At 37.5% G+C, this 20,380-nt stretch overlaps 1 protein-coding gene across 5 annotated transcripts in view; it reads left to right on the forward strand.

Annotated features, from left to right (window-relative positions):
* The first annotated feature begins 3,558 nt into the window (after nucleotides 1-3,558).
* The window catches only part of TRIP4 (thyroid hormone receptor interactor 4), a 55,355-nt gene continuing 38,533 nt past the window's right edge, over nucleotides 3,559-20,380 (forward strand). The window contains exons 1-7 of one of the 5 annotated variants that reach the window (XM_026478291.4): nucleotides 3,559-3,754; nucleotides 7,852-8,021; nucleotides 8,682-8,815; nucleotides 10,679-10,891; nucleotides 12,265-12,343; nucleotides 16,600-16,729; nucleotides 18,864-19,079. In XM_026478291.4, coding sequence (XP_026334076.1) covers nucleotides 3,654-3,754; nucleotides 7,852-8,021; nucleotides 8,682-8,815; nucleotides 10,679-10,891; nucleotides 12,265-12,343; nucleotides 16,600-16,729; nucleotides 18,864-19,079 — 1,043 coding nt within the window. In that variant the 5' untranslated portion in view covers nucleotides 3,559-3,653. Of the gene's footprint in view, nucleotides 3,764-3,789; nucleotides 3,862-7,851; nucleotides 8,022-8,681; nucleotides 8,816-10,678; nucleotides 10,892-12,264; nucleotides 12,344-16,599; nucleotides 16,730-18,863; nucleotides 19,080-20,380 lie in introns of those variants that run through there. The other 4 variants (XM_026478292.4, XM_026478295.4, XM_026478293.4 and 1 more) reach the window with 4 other exon arrangements.

The raw sequence follows: 20,380 nt of genomic DNA on the forward strand, positions 1-20,380 counted from the left end.
CTCTATCTCTGTCTAATAAATAAATAAAATCTTAAAAAAAAAAAAAAAGTTACCAGAGGTTTAAATCCATAGTGATTGACTCCAGGAAAAGAAATTTGAAATGAAGCAGATTTTTTAATGCAAATCAGAATAAAGGATTTTTTTTTTTTAAACCTCGGACAAACTCGCTGTACAGGGTCCATAACAAAACAATTCTATGGAATGTTAGAAAAAGAAGGTAATTTATTTACAAGGCTTTCTACGTTTTTAGTATGGCGTGAAACTAAAGAAAAAACTGAGTGGATTGTATATACATACACACATAAAAAGGAACAAATAAATGAAACGTCTTCCTGAGATCTATATGGTCTCAGAGTTCCTTAAAAATATGCCAAATGTCAGGGTGCCTGGCGGCTCAGTCAGTGGAATATGCAACTCTTGATCTTGGGATTGCATATTTGAACCCCACCTTGGGCACAGAGATTACGTAAAAATAAAATCTTTTTAAAAATGCCAAATGTACCAAGGGTACATCCCTGACACACAGTGATAATAACGCTAGAATAGGAGCTCACAAATATTTTCTATCCCTATGCCTATCTTCTAATTACTCAAAATACCCCTGGGGAGTGATTTTCACTCTCTGAAAACCATGCATAAAACATGATCAGATGAGCTTGCCTTGGGATGTATTTTGTTAAATGTTCACTTGAAAGACAATCCTGAAAGCGTAAGCACGGCATCGATTCTCTCCAATAAATTATGCTTGAACTTTTGGAAAATCAGCTACTCAGAACTTGAACAAAATCAACAACTACTTTTTGTTTTAGAATTAAAGGATCTTGAAAAAAAAAGATTAAAGAATCTAGACAACAGGTGAAATTATATATTATATTATTATTTGTATTATAATTCTATTAATTATATTAGCAGGAAATGTATTGGAAATTACCTGTAGCTTTCTCTAACTTTTGGAGTCTACAGTAGAATTCCTATGAGAAAAATCAACAAGCCCCAGGGTATTCCTTTCTTCTTTGTCATCATGCCCCTCTCAATACACAATCATTCTTCAATATACGTTATTTCCTTTTCAGTTAAAGTGGCGTCTACAAAGGCATGAATTACTTAATTCAAACTCATATTCCAGATTCCTGCGGAGATTAGAACAGCATAGAGAATCTGCTGGTCTTTTTTCTTAGTTCACATGCCAAGTAAATGGCTAGAAAGAATTGTAAATATACCTTCGCACACAGGAGCAGTCTCTTACTATAGCTGTGTTTGTATGTGTGTCTTTTAATAATAGGGAAGAATGCATGTTAAGGTAAAAAAATTAGGAAACAAGCAGTGATGTCTAGCAAAAATTCTTAATTTATGGAAGCGCTTCTCCTTTAGTTAAATAAAACACAGAAAATTGGTGTGAACTTGAAAATTTCAAAGGCCTAAGGCATTGTGAAAAGTTGTAGTACATATGTATGAAATATCTGCCTAAATTTATACAAAAGAAAATCTTTAAGCCATGTTAAATAGGTGTGCTTGCTTTGCTCAGGCAGAAGTGCATTTTAATAAATGATAATGACTGTAAATGGCATTGTATTACATTATATACATTACAAACTAGAGATTACAATCATTAACATATGCTTTATATAAAAAGAATACTTTATTTTTTTAAAGAATAGCTTTATTCTGGAGGACCTAATAATGCATCATAATTTATATGATGTACTGAGTCCTGTTGTAAAAACAATCTTGCCATAGTCTCTTGTCTTCAAGGAGTTCACATTTAAATTGTGGGAACTGAACAGACAAAAAAACAGGTAAACAACTTGGGTATGTTATATTAATATGAAATGTAGCAGATTTTTATAAAGAAACAAAATTTGTACCCACTATTAACATTCACATTGTATTTGTTTTTTTAAAGCAAGAAAATCATATATTTTCCAAATTAATAACAAAGACAATCTACACCCAATGTAAATCAATCCACTTACATGATTTTGATTATTTATGTCAATGAAAACATTAGCATAAAAAGGTGAAGCAGGATCCAATCAATGTAATTGCTTAGTCTACATAGCCTAACGGGACTGAAGAACCTATAAATTTAACACAAAGTCAGCCAATTAAATTTATTGATGGGGGCTCCGGTGGGCTTAGTCGGTGGAACACAACTCTTGGTATCAGGGTTGTGATTCTGAGCCCCACAGCGGGTGTAGAGAGAACTTAAAAAATAAAATCTTCAAAAAAATTTATTGATGAGATATATCAGAGGATATTAAGCTCTCCAGGATAATTCGGCTAATTTTCCCCAGTCCGTTGTCCCAGTGGAGTAGGGAGTAGTGAAACACATACAAGTCTGGTCTTCTTGGGTTGAAATACCTTCCACTTTTTAAAAATCACTGCTAAGGGAGCACTTGGGTGGCTCAGTTGGTTAAGCAGCTGCCTTGGACTGGTGTCAGGATCCCAGCCCCACTTGGGGCTCCCTGCTCAGCGGGGAGCCTGCTTCTCCCTCTGCCGCTCCCTCTGCTCATGCTTTCTCTCACACTCTCTCTAAAATAAATAAATAAAATCTAAAAATAAAAATAAAAGTAATGAATATCACTGCAAGGGGCGCCTGGATGGATGGCTCAGTCCATTAAGCCGGTAAGAGTCTGACTCTTCTTTTGGGCTCAGGTCATGATCTCAGGGTCTCGAGGTTGAGCCGGGCATTAGCATCCAGCTCCTGGCTCAGTGGTGAGTGCTTGAGATTCTCTCTCTCCCTCTGCCTTTTCCCCTTGTGCTCTTTCTCTCTAAACATACATAAATAAATCTTTAAGAAAATAAAAAATAAAAAATTACTGCAGGATGGGGGATGGGTTAAATAGGTGATGGGGATTAAATACACTTGCGATGAGCACCAAATGTTACATGGAAGAGTTGAATCACTGTATTATATACCTGAAACTAATATTACACTGTATGTTAACTGGAATTTAAATTAAAAACTTTAAAAAGGACAATTGTTGGCAGAAAAAAAGTATTACATAAGTAAAAAAAAAAAAAAAATCACGACAGAGAATTTGTTTGGAAGTTCTTGAAAGCCAAATCCCAGCACCTGTTTTATTAGAGTTCTTCCCCCCCCCCCCACCCCGCACCCCGCCAGCTTCCTGGGTTGTCTTGGCTCTCCTGGAAAAGACTTGGGTTAAAAATATTTAATAGAAAGAGGTTTTAATAGCAAGAATCTAGCATTGGACCACACGGAGTATTAATAAAACCACTACCACCAAAGCAAATCCTCACAGTGGTTACTCTAGCTTGCAAGTGCTATTTTAAATGTCTTACATAAAACCAGAATAATTTAAAAACTGGCCTCTCAAATTCAGAGTTTTATCTTTTCCTCGACTGTAGTTGTTACTGGTATTGGTACTGTCTTCTCCATAGAATTCCCGATTCTCAAGCCCTACATCTAACGATGCAGAAAAATCACGCGCAGTGGAGCTCTGGTACTGGCGTAAACAATGCCAGGAAGCGGGAAAGAGGAGGTGGGAGGGACCTGTGCTGGGGGCGGTGCCACCGCGAAAGGGGCCGTGCAGGCTGGCGGAACCCGCGCGAGCGAGGTCGGTGTTGCGAAGGGGACTGGTCCGGCGCAGGACGTGGGGCTGTTGGAGCCCAGCTGGTTCCGGCTGGGAAAAATGGCGGTGGCTGGGGCGGCGTCCCGGGAGCAGCTGGTGGGCTGGTGCACCCAACAGTTGCGGAAAACTTTCGGCCTGGATGTCAGCGAGGAGATCATGCAGTGAGACCGGTTCGGGACCCAGGCGGGAAGGAGCTCTGGGATGTGCGCTGACTGAGCAAAAGGGGAAGCGGGGAGGACTAAAAAGTTGATGAGAGTGAAAAAATACGGTAAAAGGGCTGCTGTCGGTGTCTAGGCGCCGAATTTTGACCTCCGGCTTTACATTTAGCTTCTGGAATAGTGTGTCAGGCTACACGATCGTCCGGTGGGGACTTTTTTCTTAGGAAAACGCCAGATCTCTGATAATTGGACCTCTAAAACTGTCCCGGGAGCCAGTTTCCTTATAAATGCCGGAGAGAAGGGGCAAGCCAAATTGTTTTTCCAGAAATCCCTTGCTCTGAGCATTTTAGTTTGCCCGATCTGGGTTGTGTCACATAGGACCGGGACTTTAAATTGAGGCTGCGGTGGTGAGGTGTAAATAACTTCTGACTGAGGAGTCCCATGTTCTAGTTTCTGTTGTCATTTACCAGTTTTGGAACCTCGGGCATTTTAATTTCCCTCTCTATACCTTAGTTTCCGTGTCTATAAAATGAATAGTTAGTAGAGCTTATCTTTAATACTTTATAGTTCTTATGAAGTGGAGATGGTGACATAATTTAGTATTCGCTTTCAATTGATTTGTTTATCCCGTTTGTTGCACTACATAACTGGTGCTGGGGCAACAAAGACGACTGAGACCACTGGGTTCTCTCTGATTGGTGAATGGGGGAAATGTGAAAATGTTGTGGGAGCACGGAGTAAAAACTTCCACTAAGATTTGAGAAACTTGGAAGGTTTACTTCAAGGGATGACTTTAACCTGAGAACTAAAGGGTGGGTAGGTGGAAGTGCAGTGTCCCAGGTGGGGAAAAACTTGGACTAGGTCAAAACCTGAAAGTGTTCCTTGATTTGATTCCTTGTTCATAGATAATGAAACCTAAATTGCCCTTTCTAGGGTTTTTGTAGGAAGTGCGTTTCTGAGTTTGGAGAGAACAGACTTGTTGGCAAGGAGAGACTTAAGAAAGCCTGTTTTAAAGGTTTTTGTTTTAAACATTGGAAAAAACTATTAAAAAAAAAAACCTTGCCAAGTCGTATGGCTTATCTTTATCCTTGTTTGAAGGCAAGATCAGATTAAGTAGTTTTCAAACATTTTTTTAAAGCAGTGGAATGCTGGCAAATGAGATAATGAGACTTTGCACATATACCAAACAAAAAAAGTCACTCAGTTAAAACAACAACAACGATGACAACAACAGCACGAAGATTGAAGCTATTTTTTTTTAAAGATTTTATTTATTTGGGAGGGAGAGACACAGCGAGAAAGGCAACACAAGCAGGGGGAGTGGGAGAGGGAGAAGCAGGCTTCCCGTGGAGCAGGGAGCCAGATGTGGGGCTTGATCCCACGGCCCTGGGATCATGACCTGGGCCCAAGAAAGATGCTTAACGACTGAGCCACCCAGGTGCCCAGTTGAGGCTATTTTTGATGGATCAACAATGCGGTATGGTTAGATGCAGTCTTCTCAGTCTCAATATCCATTTGTATCTTGTCTGCTTACCCAACATGAGGAAAATTCTAATTTTCGTAGATTGTGGTTTAACAGCTCATTTTGAAGCCTTAGATGTTTCTCAATTAAACTTACCCACACCCTTTAAAGAACAGTGATCAGAAATTTAAGTTCCATAGTTGCAGCGCTAAGTATGGCTAAATACCTGCTTGCATTTTTTTTTTACTCATAAATATAAGTTCTACAAGAATTGTTCAAAACTGAAAAAAGCACTGAAGCTACCTATAATAGAATGCTATTTGAACTCATTTGACTTACTAGATTTTTACTAGTTATTGCTCAACAGTCTATGATGCCATGATCAAAGCATTTTTGTGTAAATTTGCTATGCTTTGCCTGGTATTTAATTGAAAATTAGTACTATGGTAGTGTGCTAACTTGAAAAATTTGGCATGAGTGGCCTGAATTTTTACAAACAGCACAGAACTACTATCTTCCTAATTAGTGATACATTTATGGAACATTAAGATTTGTACACAGAATTAGCAAATTAAACTTTGTTCTACAATCTGCCTTAGCTCATGTTTTGGAAGACCCTATTTTGGTAAGATTTTGCATATAACACATTTGGATGTATGCTGTTCCTTATTATACTTTGTTAAATAGTTAAAATAACATTTATTCAAATGTTTCTGGAACTCTTTAAGTACTTCCCTCTTGGTTTGAATACTCCACAGTTAAATGATCCCCTGAGGTTCCTTGCAGTTCCTTCTGTGAGAACTTGGTAGTAATTTTTTGATGGGGGCTGCTAAATTTGGGGATCAAGTTGATTAAACTGTAAAAGTCCTGAAAAACGGTTGTGTCTTTATAATCTATGATGGATTAAAAGATGCTCTTAATGAGGCCCAAAGGCACAGGTTTATTCACCTATGGATCATAACTCTGCAAATGTACCACCACGTTAGGAAAAAAAACCTAGTACATATGCTACTAGTGATGGTACAATCACATAATTTTTTTTAATTTAAAGGAATATAGCATTATAATAATTTTTCTTGTATCCAATATCAGTGTGTCTGAATTACAGTTTATTCAGATCTTATAATGCTTTCATGGTCAGATAAGTTAATTTACAAGTTGTTTTTTCAATTCTTTCTTTCCTTGGTGTAACATAATCACTGTAGAAACCTAAAAAAATCAGAGAAAGATAGAGGAGGAAACCAAAATTACCATAATACCACAATGCAGAGGTAATCATTGTTTCTCTCTTAGTGTTTTTCCTATGTGTATTATAATATATTTTCAAAACATATTCATCTTAGAGGAAAAAATAAAATAACTCTCTTTAATCATATCACTCTGTGGTAATGATTTTAGTATATAACCTTCTGGCCTTTTTTCTACACGGAGGTGTATGGATATACACATTTCTTTTAGCAGTTGTTTTGTGGGTTTTTTTAAAGATTTTATTCATTTGACAGAGAGAAACACACACCGAGAGAGGGAAGACAAGCAGGAGGGGTGGGAGAGGGAGAAGCAGGCTTCCCAGTGAGCAGGGAGCCCGATCCCAGGACCTTGGGATCATGACCTGAGCCGAAGGCAGACGCCCAATGACTGAGCCACCCAGCCGCCCTTCTTTTAGCAATTGTTATTGCTCTTCTATACTCTACATTCTATCCTGTTATTTCACTTACCATTATATGAAAGCATTTTTTTCAGGTCAATAATAATTATTCATAAATTTCACTTTTAGTGGTGGTATATCACATTTTGTAAAGTCTGAAAACTTGAATTCATTCGTCTTTCCCATCAATGGATGTTTTAAATAGCTTCTAGTTTTTCATTAATTCAAATAGTGATGCAGTTAACTTTTTGAATAAAATTTCCTGTAGTGTCTATAAATGGAATTACTGGATTATTTTTAAGGCACTTCAAATATATAGGCCTGTCAATTTTTAGAAAAGTTATACTGACCAACTGTTAGCCCATTTAACTTCTAGGAACCCTTTATAATATTTCTTTAAAATAGATCTTCTTATTCTAATGTGATGCTAATCTTTATTTGTAATTTTTTTTTAAAGATTTTATTTTTCTTTGAAGTAATCTCTACACCCAACATGGAGCTCGAACTCAACCCCAAGATCAAGAGTCTCATTCTCTACCGACTGAGCCAGCCAGCTGCCCTGATTTATAATTTTTGAGAATATTAAATCAATAACTGGTTGGATTGTCATATATACTGATATTTTTAACAAAAAAGAAATTTTAGGTTTTGTAGTATAAAGATTGATTTATTTGTATTCCTAGGAAAATGTAATGACTGCAGATATGTAGTTAGAGAAAGGATTCCTATGTTAAGGACAGCTCCACAAGCCTATTTTCAAAACATTAATTCTAATCTTCTAACAAGATTGTATGAAGGTTAGATTATGAACTACTTGAGGTCAGGATTTTTGTCCTAATCAAACTTATATCCTTAGCATCTAGCATAGAATTTGGTACGATCCACTTTAATGGATTAATGACTGGTTTGTACTACCTTGATTTCTGTTGCGATTATTGAAAGACATAGTGTAAGCAGGTCTTCTTTCAACAACTTATATTTTTGCTTCTTGAGGTATGTTTTGTCAATTGAGAGTGCTGAAGAGATACGAGAATATGTTACTGACCTTCTTCAGGGAAATGAGGACAAAAAAGGTCAATTCATTGAGGAGCTTATAATGAAATGGCAAAAGAATGATCAGGAGTTGAGCTCTGATGCTCTGCAACAGTCCTTCAAAAAAGATGGTAAGTTAATATAATTGAGGGTTGAAATATTGGTAAATGGGCTGGTTTGTAGGACCTGATATTTTCTGTCACTGCTATTTCCTCACAGCTAACTTAAGCAGAATCAAATGTATACATATTTTTAATTCAGTTCTACTCAAACTGTAATGACTATTGTTTTAGTTCAGACTTTTTGAACTTTGAAAATACCACAAAAATGCTTATTTGCAGATACAAATGTGGTTTCAGCATAGTTTGAAAAATTTATCCATGGATTTAAAAAAAACACTTTTGTTATATGTATACCTGGATGAAAGTAAATGTTGACCAGTTTTAGTATGAATAGCATTTAGAAGGAACTATTTAGTTAAAAAATACAAAAGGTAAACACCAAACTAAATAATCTAAGTAATTATTATTATACAGTTTAAAAATATTAGATTTTAATTTACCACTATAGTCCTAGCCAGTAGTCTTTATCATCTACTATCTTGAAAATTATGGCTTAAATATAATTCTGGTTTGAGAGGAAAAGCTAATGTAAAAAGCTGTCTGACTTCGTATCTTCTCTCTAAATATTAAGCATTATCTTCTCTTTATTAGATATTAGTTCACCAATGAATCCTGCTATTATCAATCTATGTACATATATAAATGTATATAATGTTATTTTCTTTAAAGAAATGTTGGATGGGCAGAGATCAGGAGACCAGCTAAAGAGGAGTAGGCGGAAAGGAAGAAATAGACAGGAAGTTCCTGCATTTGCTGAACCTGACACAACCAGGGAGGTCAAAACACCTTTTGATTTGGCCAAGGTGAGTGCTTATAGAATGAGTCTTTTTCTAGTTCTATGCAAAAGGAGAGGTGACTGATACATTTCAGAGAGCAAAGTGTACAAATTGGTCTAGAGTGGCAATTTTTCAACAAATGTATGAATTTTATGGAGAGAAAGTAATGATGATGATATATCACTTTCTATATGGTAGATTTTTTTGGCAGCCTGATTAAATAGTTATTATAAGGACATCTTGGTTAGAAATGAGAATGAGAAAGAGATATATATATAAATGGAAAATATTTATTTATTTTTTAAGATTTTATTTATTTATTTGATAGAGAGCACAAGCAGCAGAGAGGGGCAGAGGGAGAGGGACAAGCAGACTTCCCATTGAGCAAGGAGCCCAATGTGGGGCTTGATCCCAGGACCTAGAGATCATGACCTGAGCTGAAGGCAGATGCTTAACTGACTGAGCCACCCAGGTACCCCTAAATGGAAAATATTTAATGAAGGTCACCAGGGCTTCAACTTCAACATTTTGTGGATGTGTGTGTGGATTTTTACTAAAAGAATGCACAATTCTATCTGTTGTTAAGAGTGTTCCTACTTTGGGCCATCTACCACTGCCACCACCACTATCATCATCATTTAGTTTTTAGAGTTTTTTCATATTTTTTCAAGGTTCTCAAAATAGCCCTGTGAAGTAAGCAGAAATATTTACAATCAAGGAAATTTTGAGAAACTAAATTTCCCAGTAGAAGGAAATAGTTAATTATGCTAAGATGGAAGAGAGGCGACCAAAAAACTCTGAGTGTGATGACGATGCAAAAAAAAAAATGTGGAAAAGTATTTGCAAAATAATGTTAAAGGGAAAAGAATAGAGACTTAAGCCTTTTATCAAGCTGAATAAAATAAGCAAAGAAGCATCACAGCAAAAGGAAAAACACAAATAACCAATAACCATTAAAAGATATTTACCTTTACCAGTTCGTCACCCTAATTGTCAGGGACTTTCTCAGTTTTAGCACTCTAGGTCCAGTATTCTGGGATTTTCCTAAGTCCTATGCAAAACAGGATCGTTGCTTACTCTACTGGTAATCAAATAAATACACATTAAATCCCTGAGATATTGCCTATAATTTTAAATTGTTAAAGATTTTTAAAATAGAATACTCAGTGATGGTGAAGTCTTATTTGTACAGGAACCCCCTGTACACTACTGGTGGCAATGTAAATTGGTTTAAGCTTTCTGGGGGACAGTTTGGCAGCATACAGCAAGAACCATAGAAATGTCCATATCCTTTTGACTTACTAATAGGACTCAAAAATCTAATTTAAGAAAGTAATCAGAAATGCATGCAAAGGGGTGCCTGGGTGACTCAGTTGGTTAAGTGACCAACTCTTGGTTTTGGCTCAGGTTGTGATCCCAGGGTCATGAAATTGAGCCCCACATCAGGCTCCACGGTTAGCGGGGAGTCAGGTTGGGACTCTCTCTCATCCTCTCCCCCTGCCCCTTCCAACGGTGCTCTCTGTTTCTCTAAAATAAATAAATAAATAAATAAATCTTAAAAAAATAAAAGAAGAAATGCATGCAAACTTGAAAATTTGAACTCACCTGTGTAACAGTAAGAGAAAGATTACATTAATTATGGTTCCCTCATTTGATAGAATACCATGCAACTAATAAAATGGTTCTCTAAAATACATAATTTGGGAAAACACTCATTAAATATTGAGTGAAAAATTCATGAATAATAATATTTCTCCCATTCCTTCCCTTCTGTCATGGTCCCTAGGTAGTGTATAAGTTGTCATTGAACAGAACTGAGGTTTTTCTCTTCTTGATTGTTTGCATTATCATTATTATTTGATGTTATTTCTGATATCTCTGTACAAATAGGCACAAGAGAACAGCAACTCCTTAAAGAAGAAGACAAAGTTTGTCAGTTTATACACAAAAGAGGGACAGGACAGGCTTGCAGTCCTGATCCCTGGTCGCCATCCTTGTGATTGCCTGGGCCAGAAGCACAAGCTGATCAATAACTGTCTGATCTGTGGGCGGATTGTCTGTGAACAGGAAGGCTCTGGCCCCTGCTTTTTCTGTGGTACTTTGGTAAATTGTTTCTTTTTTATTTTATTTTACTGTCCTTTCGTTGACTACGTAGGGACATTCACATCCCTAGCAATTTCTCTTTTTCTTAGGAAATCTGTTCCCTCCAATGTCCAGTAAACTCTAGTAGCAGGAATTTGATTAGTCAAAAACCCGAGGTTATGTCTTAGTACTGAGGCCTATTAGTGAGAAAAGTGTTGAGTAGTATATACACTGTTGAGGACTCCCAAGTCTTGTACTATAACATAATCCTCAGGTTATTATAGCTTCTATTTCCAGGGTGCCTCCTTTTCACCTTCGTTATCTGAGAGAATGACCTCAAGAGTGTGGCAGTAATAACTGTCTTACAAACACCCTAGTGAGTTGTCTAGAAAACTTACTCTACCAGTTGAGCGGGGTGGCAGAAGCAATGGCATTTGATGTTGGTGAAGACATCCATTTTATATTGCTTTGTTTTTTTCTTCTCTGATGGGTCCTTTAATTATTCAGTACACTCAAAAAATAAGCTGGTAGTGGATGACCAGAAAAATGTAGTGTCTTTCATCAAAAATATTCATAAAACAAAAACAAAAATTCATAAAACGGCAGTAAATATCATCTCATATGGGGCTTTCTCTAGAGAAATGCCCTGTAGCTGCTGGCAGGAACTTTGTGTGCCACTGAGGCAACTTCTAGGCACTTTCAGTGTTTTCCACTAGATGCCTTGCATCCTTCAGTTCAGGATGCAGAGTAATATAAAGCAAATTGACCTTGAAGTCTTGCAGCTTTATAAATTCAGTATGAAGTTGTTTTTAAGTAACTCCTTTTTTGCCTCCCTTCTTATAGTTGCAGTGATTTTATAATAAACAATTTTTTCTTTGCTTAATATACTCATAATTTTATACGTAGGTAATACTCGAAGACAAAGAAATGAAATGTATATAGTATAAAAGTATGAAAGTTAGGTTAGTTTTCACTGGTGGCACTGTAATTTGCTTTTTCTGGTTCTTTCTAATAAGACATTTGCTTATAAATTCTTTTGTAAGACTTGGATTTCATGATCAGAACTGGAAGTCTTTCAATGACGGCAAATCTTTGTCCTTTGAAAGTAGGTTAGATTTTTTTTCTTTTTTTTTTTTAAGTACCAAATCATTTAGGGACACCTCCAGTGAGATGTTTTTTCTATGGTTCATAAAAGAAGGGAGAAGTGGAAAGAGACTAGGGCAAACTCATTTGTATATGTCTATTTTTGGTGTGTGTGTTTGGATTAAAAAAAAACACCAACAGTCTCATTTTATTGCCATATTTAATGTGTAATCTGAGTTTACATTTTAGGATATCAAGCAAACAGAATTAATGTAACTTGGATCATGTGTCTTGCTCTTATTACTTCATAGGTATGTACTCGTGAAGAACAGGATATTTTACAGCGTGACTCAAACAAGAGCCAGAAACTGCTGAAAAAGCTAATGTCAGGTAGGCAACAATCTTCTGATTGGATCCTCGTGGTGGTGGATAGAATTCGTTGTATCTGTGATTGTTTTTTTTCTTGTATCCTGGTATGCAAGATGCAGTTTATTCACTCATTTATTCTACAGTCATTTATTTTTTTAAAGTTATTAAAACCACCTAACATTGAGCAAATAACTACTACTAATAACATTGGATTATAACCCAAAGAATAAAATTAATGTCCTGAATTAAATGAATAAGTTAATAAATGGGAGAGAAGGGACAGCTCTTTATTATAACAGAATTCCAATTATTACCATGAAGGAATGAGGGTTATAGAAAATCACCATTTAGAATATCACAGTAGTAGTAATTGCCACGGGCAGGATCCACTAATGGATGCTCAAATTGTTGGATGAAAAGTTTAAGAGTAGGAGATTTGCAAGATCATGAAAAACCGGGAAAGACTGAGGAATTATCACAGATAAGAGGACACTAAGAAGACATGACAAGTAACTGCAATGTGGGATTCTGAATTGGATCCCAGAACAGGAAAATAATGTTAATGGCAAAAATGTTGGAATCCAAATAAAGACTATAATTTAGTTAATGGTATTGTACTAATGTTAATTTCTTTGGATAATTATACTATGGTTATATAAGATAAGGTATTACCATTAAGGGAAGCTGACTGAAAGTTATACAGAAGTCTACTTTTTTTTTTTTTTTTTTTTTGGCAACTGTTTTCAAAGTCTTTTATAGTTGAAAAACACATGATAAAAATAGTTAAGGACAGGTCACCTGGCTGGCTCATTTGGTGGAGCGTGCGACTCTTGATCTCAGGTTGTGAGTTTGAGCCTCATGTTGGGTGTAGAGATTACTTAAATAAAAACTTAAAAAAAAAAGATTTTTAAAATTTTTAAAGATTTTTATTTATTTACTTATTTATTTTATAGATTTTATTTATTTGAGAGAAAAAGAGCAGGCGTGGATGGGGGGGTCAGAGGAAGAAGGAGAAGCTAGCTCCCCGCAGAGCAGGGAGCCCCATGCGGAGCTCAATCCCACGACCCTGAGATCATGACCCTAGTGGAAGGCAGATGTTCAACCGACTGAGCTACCCAGGCGCCCAAGATTTTATTTTTAAAATCCCTACACCCAATGTGAGGCTCAAACTGACAACCCTGAGATCAAGAGTAACATGGTCCACTAACTGAGCCAGCCAGGTGCCCCGAAAATAAAATCTTAAAAAAAAATAGTTAAGGATACATATTTTTTTAAGATTTTATTTATTTATTTGAGACAGAAACAGAGATAGTGAGAAGAGAGCATGAGTAGGAAGGAAAGGAAGAAACAGGCTCCTGCTGAGCAGGGAGCCCTATGTGGGGCTCGATCCCAGGACCCTGAGATCATGATCTGAGCTGAAGGCAGACACCCAACTCACTGAGCCAGCCAGGCGCCCCAGTTAAGGATATTTTTAAAAGGAAAAACAGTGTATTCATTATTTCTCACTTGTGCAAATTTTTGTTTCTACTTTAGTTCATAGTTGTTGTTTTTTTAAAAGATTTATTTATTTATTTATTTATTTTAGAGAGAGCTCACACACACAAGTGGGGGGGACAGCGAGAGGGAGAGGGAGAGACAATCCTCAAGCAGATCCCCCACTAAGCAAGGAGCCCTATGTAGGGAAATATCCCAGGACCCTAAAATTATGACCTGAGCTAAAGTCAAGAGTTGATCACTTAACTGACTGAGCCACCCAGGTGCCCCTCTGGTGTTTTGTTGTATTTTTTTTTTTTTTAATAAAGATAGATTGATTGGTATTGTAAAGTAGTGATCATAGTGTGTATAGAATTTAATGTGTTCCTTTTTTTAATTTGTATTTTATAATTAGTTTTTTTTTTTAAGATTTTATCCATTGATTGAGAGAGAGAGAGACAGAGACAGAGAGAGCACACAAGCAAAGGGAGAGGCAGAGGGAGAGGGATAAGCGGGCTCCCTGCTGAGCCCGCCAGGAGCCTGATGTGAGGCTCTATCCCCAGACCCCGGGCTCATGACCTGAGCCGAAGGCAGATACTTAGCTAACTGAGCCACCCAGGCATCCCAGTTTTTTTAAGTAGTCTCTACACCCTATGTGAGGCTTGAAATCACAACCCTGAGATCAGGAGTTGCATGTTTCACTGACTGAGCCAGCCAGGCACCACAAAGAATATGATTCTTTAGGGGCACCTGAGTGGCTCAGTCTGTTAGGTGTCTAATTCTTAATTCTTGATTTTGGCTCAGGTCATGATCTCATGTTTGTGAGATCAAGCCCTGCAACAGGCTCTGCACTGGACATGGAGCCTGCTTAAGATTCTCTCTCTCACTCTCCCTCTGCCTTTCCGCCCCCCTTAAAAAAAAAAAAAAGACTTTTATATTTATTTTTGTTTTTTAAGAATATGATTTTTAAAATTGAAGTAAAATTGACATACAATGTCAGTTACAAATACAATTACAATATTACAATGTAATATTAGTTTCAGGTGTACAACATAGTGATTGATGGCGTATGTTATTGGGGTGCTCACCGCAAGTGTAGTTACTACCGTCTGTCACCATATGATGCTATTAAAATACCATTGACTAGAGGCGCCTGGGTAGCTTAGTTGGTTTGGTGTGTGCCTTCTGCTTAGGTCATGATCCCAGAGTTCCAGGATCAAGTCCTGTATTGGGCTCCCTGCTCAGAGGGGAATCTGCTTCTTCATCTGCCCCTCACCCCACTTGTGCTCTCTCTCTCTCTCTGTGTCAAATAAATAGAATCTTAAAAAAAAAAAAAAAGAATTAAAAACTATGCCATTGACTCTATTACCTATGCTATCCCTTTTATCCCATTCCATAACTGGAAGCCGGCACCTCCCACTCCCCTTCATCCCTTTTTGCCCATCTCCCCACCCCCTCCCCTCTGGCAACCACCAGTTTTTCTCTGTATTTATGGGTCTGTTTCTGCTTTTGTTTGTTTGTTTTGTTTTTTAGATTCCACATATAAGTGAAATCATATGGTATTTGTCTTTAATATGATCATTTTTGACACTTAAAATGTATTTGCCATATTACTTTATCAAAACATATCAATCTGTAACAGTATAGTGACTAAAATCTATTGAATTTTGACATTTCAAATATTTTTATCTCTATACTTAAAAACTTTTTATTGAAGGGGCGCCTGGGTAGCTCAGATGGTTGGGCATCTGCCTTCGGCTCGGGTCATGATCTCTGGGTCCTGGGATCAAGCCCCATGTCGGGCTCCTGGCTCAGCAGGAGCCTGCTTCTCCCTCTCCCTCTAATAATATAAATAAATAAATAATATTTTAAAAAATTTTACTGAAGAGGTTGAACATGTCTCCATATCTTTTCAGTTAGGATTTCTTTAAGGTCATCATTATAAGAAGATAGTTCTAAGTGGTTTTCTTATATTCAGAATACAAGAATCTCTCTCAGTCTCTAATCTTAAAAGAGAGTTTTGATAGGACTTTGAACAGGCCTGTAGTTTGAATAAGGAGAAAGGTCAGCCTTCAGTATAGCCTCGTTTTCCTAACACATCTTAGGTCTTGGTTTTATCATAATTTATGGGTCTCTTTTCTGGGATACATAGATTTTTGGTTTGCTGTCACACAGGAGATGACACATGGACCAAGGAATGAATGTGGGTTCATTAGACCTAAGTTTAAATTTTGTTTCCACCTTCTAATTTCTACATGAGTGACTCAGTATGTTTATTATTGTCTCTGAACTTGTTTCTTTTTCTGTATAGATAATATAAACTGTCTTACATAGTTATTGGGAGAACTAGATAATGTAACATATTAAGTGGCTTAGCGTCTAATAAGTTTTCAGTATCCATTTCTGTCCCTTTCCTGCAGTTTCTACGCTTTTTTCTTCCATTATTTAGTTTTTAGTTTTGCTATGTGAAAGTATGTTTAAAGGTCATAGTCAGCCCTATTCAATGAAGCTTTTAATTTATAACACATTTTTATATTGTTTAACAGTTTGGTACCCTTAGTGATCCAAATTTTCATTTGGGAAGAAATAGATCCTATTGTATACTGAGAACCGATTCTGTGTCAAGCCATGCTTGATGCTTGATAAGTAAAGCTTGGCCTGTGTATTTTTTTTCATTGAAGTGAAGACAGTCAGCCATCTGGAGCAGAGGCAGATCTTCTGATACTTTGTTCTTTGCTGCTCAGTGATATAACTAAGTTATATTATACATGCTGACACCATTTGGTTTCCTTATTGAATTTCAGGGACGGAGAATTCTGGAAAAGTGGACATCTCTACCAAGGACCTTCTTCCTCATCAAGAATTGCGAATTAAGTCTGGTCTGGAGAAGGCTATTAAGCATAAAGACAAACTGTTAGAATTTGATAGAACTAGGTATGATGCGGTTAGAATAACAAATGTTAAGCAATAGACAGGTCCACAAATTCTGGCCATTAAAACATTTATTCTGGCACTTGATACCTTTCTAGGGTGAAGTATTACAGATTCACAGCAAAAGAGTTCTGCTACATATGAGGCCTACATCTTGTTTTTGAATTTATATTTGAATAAGATAGGCTCCCACCAAGAGGATCTTACCCTGCAACATGTTTTTGACTTTCGGCAGATGCTAGTATACCCCCAGAAAGTTGATTTGGGTTGACAGAATTCTCCAGATGTTCCACTTGCAACCATTCATTCCTCAGTCAGCATACCTACCCTGTACCGACTGCTGTGCTGGGCTCTGGAGAATCGGGAGAGAGCAGGCAGTGGCATATCATGGGAAGGCATGATTTACCCTTCCTTCCCTTTGACGCGAAATTTGTTTTCTTTTTTTTTTTTTTTTTTTTAAGATTTTATTTATTTATTTGACAGAGATAGAGACAGCCAGTGAGAGAGGGAACACAAGCAGGGGGAGTGGGAGAGGAAGAAGCAGGCTCCCAGCGGAGGAGCCTGATGTGGGGCTTGATCCCATAACGCCGGGATCACGCCCTGAGCCGAAGGCAGACGCTTAACCGCTGTGCCACCCAGGCGCCCCCGAAATTTGTTTTCTGATTTAATGATCAATATATTAAAATGTCCCTAAATTGGCTTTTACACTCCTACACATTCGTCATTTAGTCCATCGACTTCTGTTTAGGAGACAGTTTTATTGATTTGTTAATTCTATTTTTTATTTCTTTCACATTTTTCTTCTTCTAGACAAAATGTGTATTGAGAGCCAGTTAGTGGTAAAAATGTTTAAATAGGTCTTATACACTTGTTTTTCAAATGGCTGTGTGAGAATCTATGAGGGTCCTTGGAGAACCCTGAAACTTTTACTTATTGTAACAGACCTGGGAGTCTATTCCTGGCATTATAATCCTTCGGTTAGACACGCTTCCTCCTTCCAAACCATTTGCTATAAATCCAATATAACTTTGAAAGCTATTTCTTAAGTAAGCCCATCATAAGGTTTGTAACTCATATTTACTCTTAATCCTTTAAATATCACTTCTGTCCCTACTCAATAAAATTTTATCATTAGAAATAGAATTGGCAATGGAGCACATTTCTTGGTAAATGGAAACCAGGAAAGGGTCTCTCCCTACTGATATTACCCCCTTTTCTCGTGTGTTCCAGGGTACCAGTTTCATTATTTAGGTTAAGATGTAGGATCAGTTTTCTACTGAGCCCTCTGAAACCTCCCACTCTCAGTCTACTTTAAAACTTGTATAATTCCAGCTGTGTCCTGAAAAATTGAAATCAATATGTGAATCTAATTTCAGTATTTCCCTATGCCTGTGTATAGCACTAATTTTCATTATGCACAAAGTCAGTTGTGACTGGATTCGTGCATTTGGAGTAGTCACTTAACTTCTTTGAGCCCCAGGTTCATCATCTACAGAATGAGAGAGTTGGGTCATCAAAATTCCTTCTGGTTCTCAGTTTCTTTGTCGGTATGGTCTTAGAAATAGGCCTGATTATCATATCTTGGAATTTGACAAGGGTTTTAGTGTTTTAGTGAGGGACTGGAGATAGGTTTGGGGGGCAGGGGGTGGAAACTGGCTTATAGTAGTAGAGTAGTAGGACTTCCTAAGAATAAGCCACAGGACTTAAACAGTCCAGGATAGAACTTGGCTTCTAAGGGAAAGGGCAGAAGTTGGGCCCAGCAAGAATAGACTAGGCCCCAGGAGTAGAGGGACTAGGATATCGAGTAAGCTGCCAGGACATGAACTCAGATGCAGCAAAACCTGGTGGAAGCCCAGTTATGGCTGGACTAGTAAAAAAAAAAAAAAAAAAATGGTAGAAGGATAACGGGTTATGATGCTGTGTCTTTTTCTGCCTGAGAGTGAGATTAGTTTTAGGGGCTGAGCTGAGACTGCAGTGGGCATAAGATACATGCAGAAGCTGGGAATCAAGCAGAGCTTGACCTATTTTGGAACTTTTTTGGGCATCTGTATTTGAGGTAATAATCTTCAGGATATCAAGTCCCTGTTTTATCAACAGGTGACCCAATTGACATGTGTTCTGTTTTTTACCTTGTTAGCATTCGAAGAACCCAAGTCATTGATGATGAGTCAGATTACTTTGCCAGTGATTCTAACCAGTGGTTGTCTAAAATTGAGCGGGAGACCCTGCAAAAGCGAGAGGAGGAGCTGAGAGAATTTCGACATATGTCTCGACTCTCTAAGAAAATCACCATTGACTTTGCAGGCAGGAAGATCGTGGAAGATGAAAATCCACTAGCAGAGTATCACAGCAAGTAAGTGGGCAGCACCAGAAAGGGTTTGGGAGGGGGCAGTTTGACTGTAAAGGATTTGCCCCCTGTCACGGATCTGTTATTTTGTTGATTTTATTTTTGATTTTATTTTATCATTTTTTTAAAAGATTTTATTCACTTATTTGAGAGGAGAGAGAGAGAGCATGAGCAGGGGGAGGGATGGAAGGAGAGGGAGAAGCAGACTCCTCTGCGGAGCAGGGAGCCCGACATGGGGCTCAATCCCAGGACCCTGGGATCATAATCTGAGCTGAAGGTAGATGCTTAACTGACTGAGCCACCCAGCTGCCCCTATTTTTGTTGATTTTAAAAATAATATATTCATTTGGAATAGAAATATATAAGAGTAGCTAAGAGAATTTTGAAAATTAACAGTGAGGGAAACTTGTCTTCTGGATAATTGCTATAGTTTGATAAACTTTTTAAAACAATGAGGTACAGTTTGGGCATGGGAGGTCAATGAAATGTAAAGGAATCTAGAAACAAACCTGCATTGTGTGTGCTTGTGTCTACACATGTGTAAATTAGTAATTGAAACAGGTAGCATTTCTCTTTTTTTTTTAAAAAAGATTATTTGAGAGAGAGAGTGCACACAGGTGCACACGAGTAGGGAGAGGGGCAGAGGGAAAGGAAGAGGGAGAGAATTTCAAGCAATCTCCCCGCTGAACACTGAGGCTGACACAGGGCTTGATCCCATGACCCTGAGATCATGACCTGAACCAAAATCAAGAGTTGGACACTTAACCGACTGAGCCACCCAGGGACCCCTGAAACAGATAGCGCTTCTAAATAGTAAGGAAAGGGCTAAATATATGATGGGATGATTGGGCACCAACTTGGAAAAAATCTACATTAGATCTCTACCTCAAGCCATACTGTGATAATAAGTTTGAATGTAGAAGAGATAAGAGGATCAGAAAGAAATAAAGAAATATAGGAGAATATAGGTATAGTCTTGGTGTAATAAAGCTCTTTCTAAGCAAGATACAAAACCTGGAAATAAAAAAGATATTTATTTTATTTTTAAAAATATTTTATTTACTTATTTGATAGAGAGAGAGAGAAAGCATGAGCTCAGGGCAGAGGGAGAGGAAGAAGCAGACTCCCTGAGCAGGGAGTCCAACGTGGGGTTTGATCCTAGGACCCTGAGATCACGACCTGAGCCGAAGACAGCTGCTTAACTGACTGAGCCACCCAGGCACCCCAAGATATTTTTAATAAAGTAAAAAAATATTACCAAAACTGAGCGAATATTGTAAACGTTTTTAAGTCAAAAGAGGAATATC

Source organism: Ursus arctos, unplaced genomic scaffold, assembly GCF_023065955.2.
Source record: "Ursus arctos isolate Adak ecotype North America unplaced genomic scaffold, UrsArc2.0 scaffold_28, whole genome shotgun sequence".
Taxonomy (NCBI): domain Eukaryota; kingdom Metazoa; phylum Chordata; class Mammalia; order Carnivora; family Ursidae; genus Ursus; species Ursus arctos.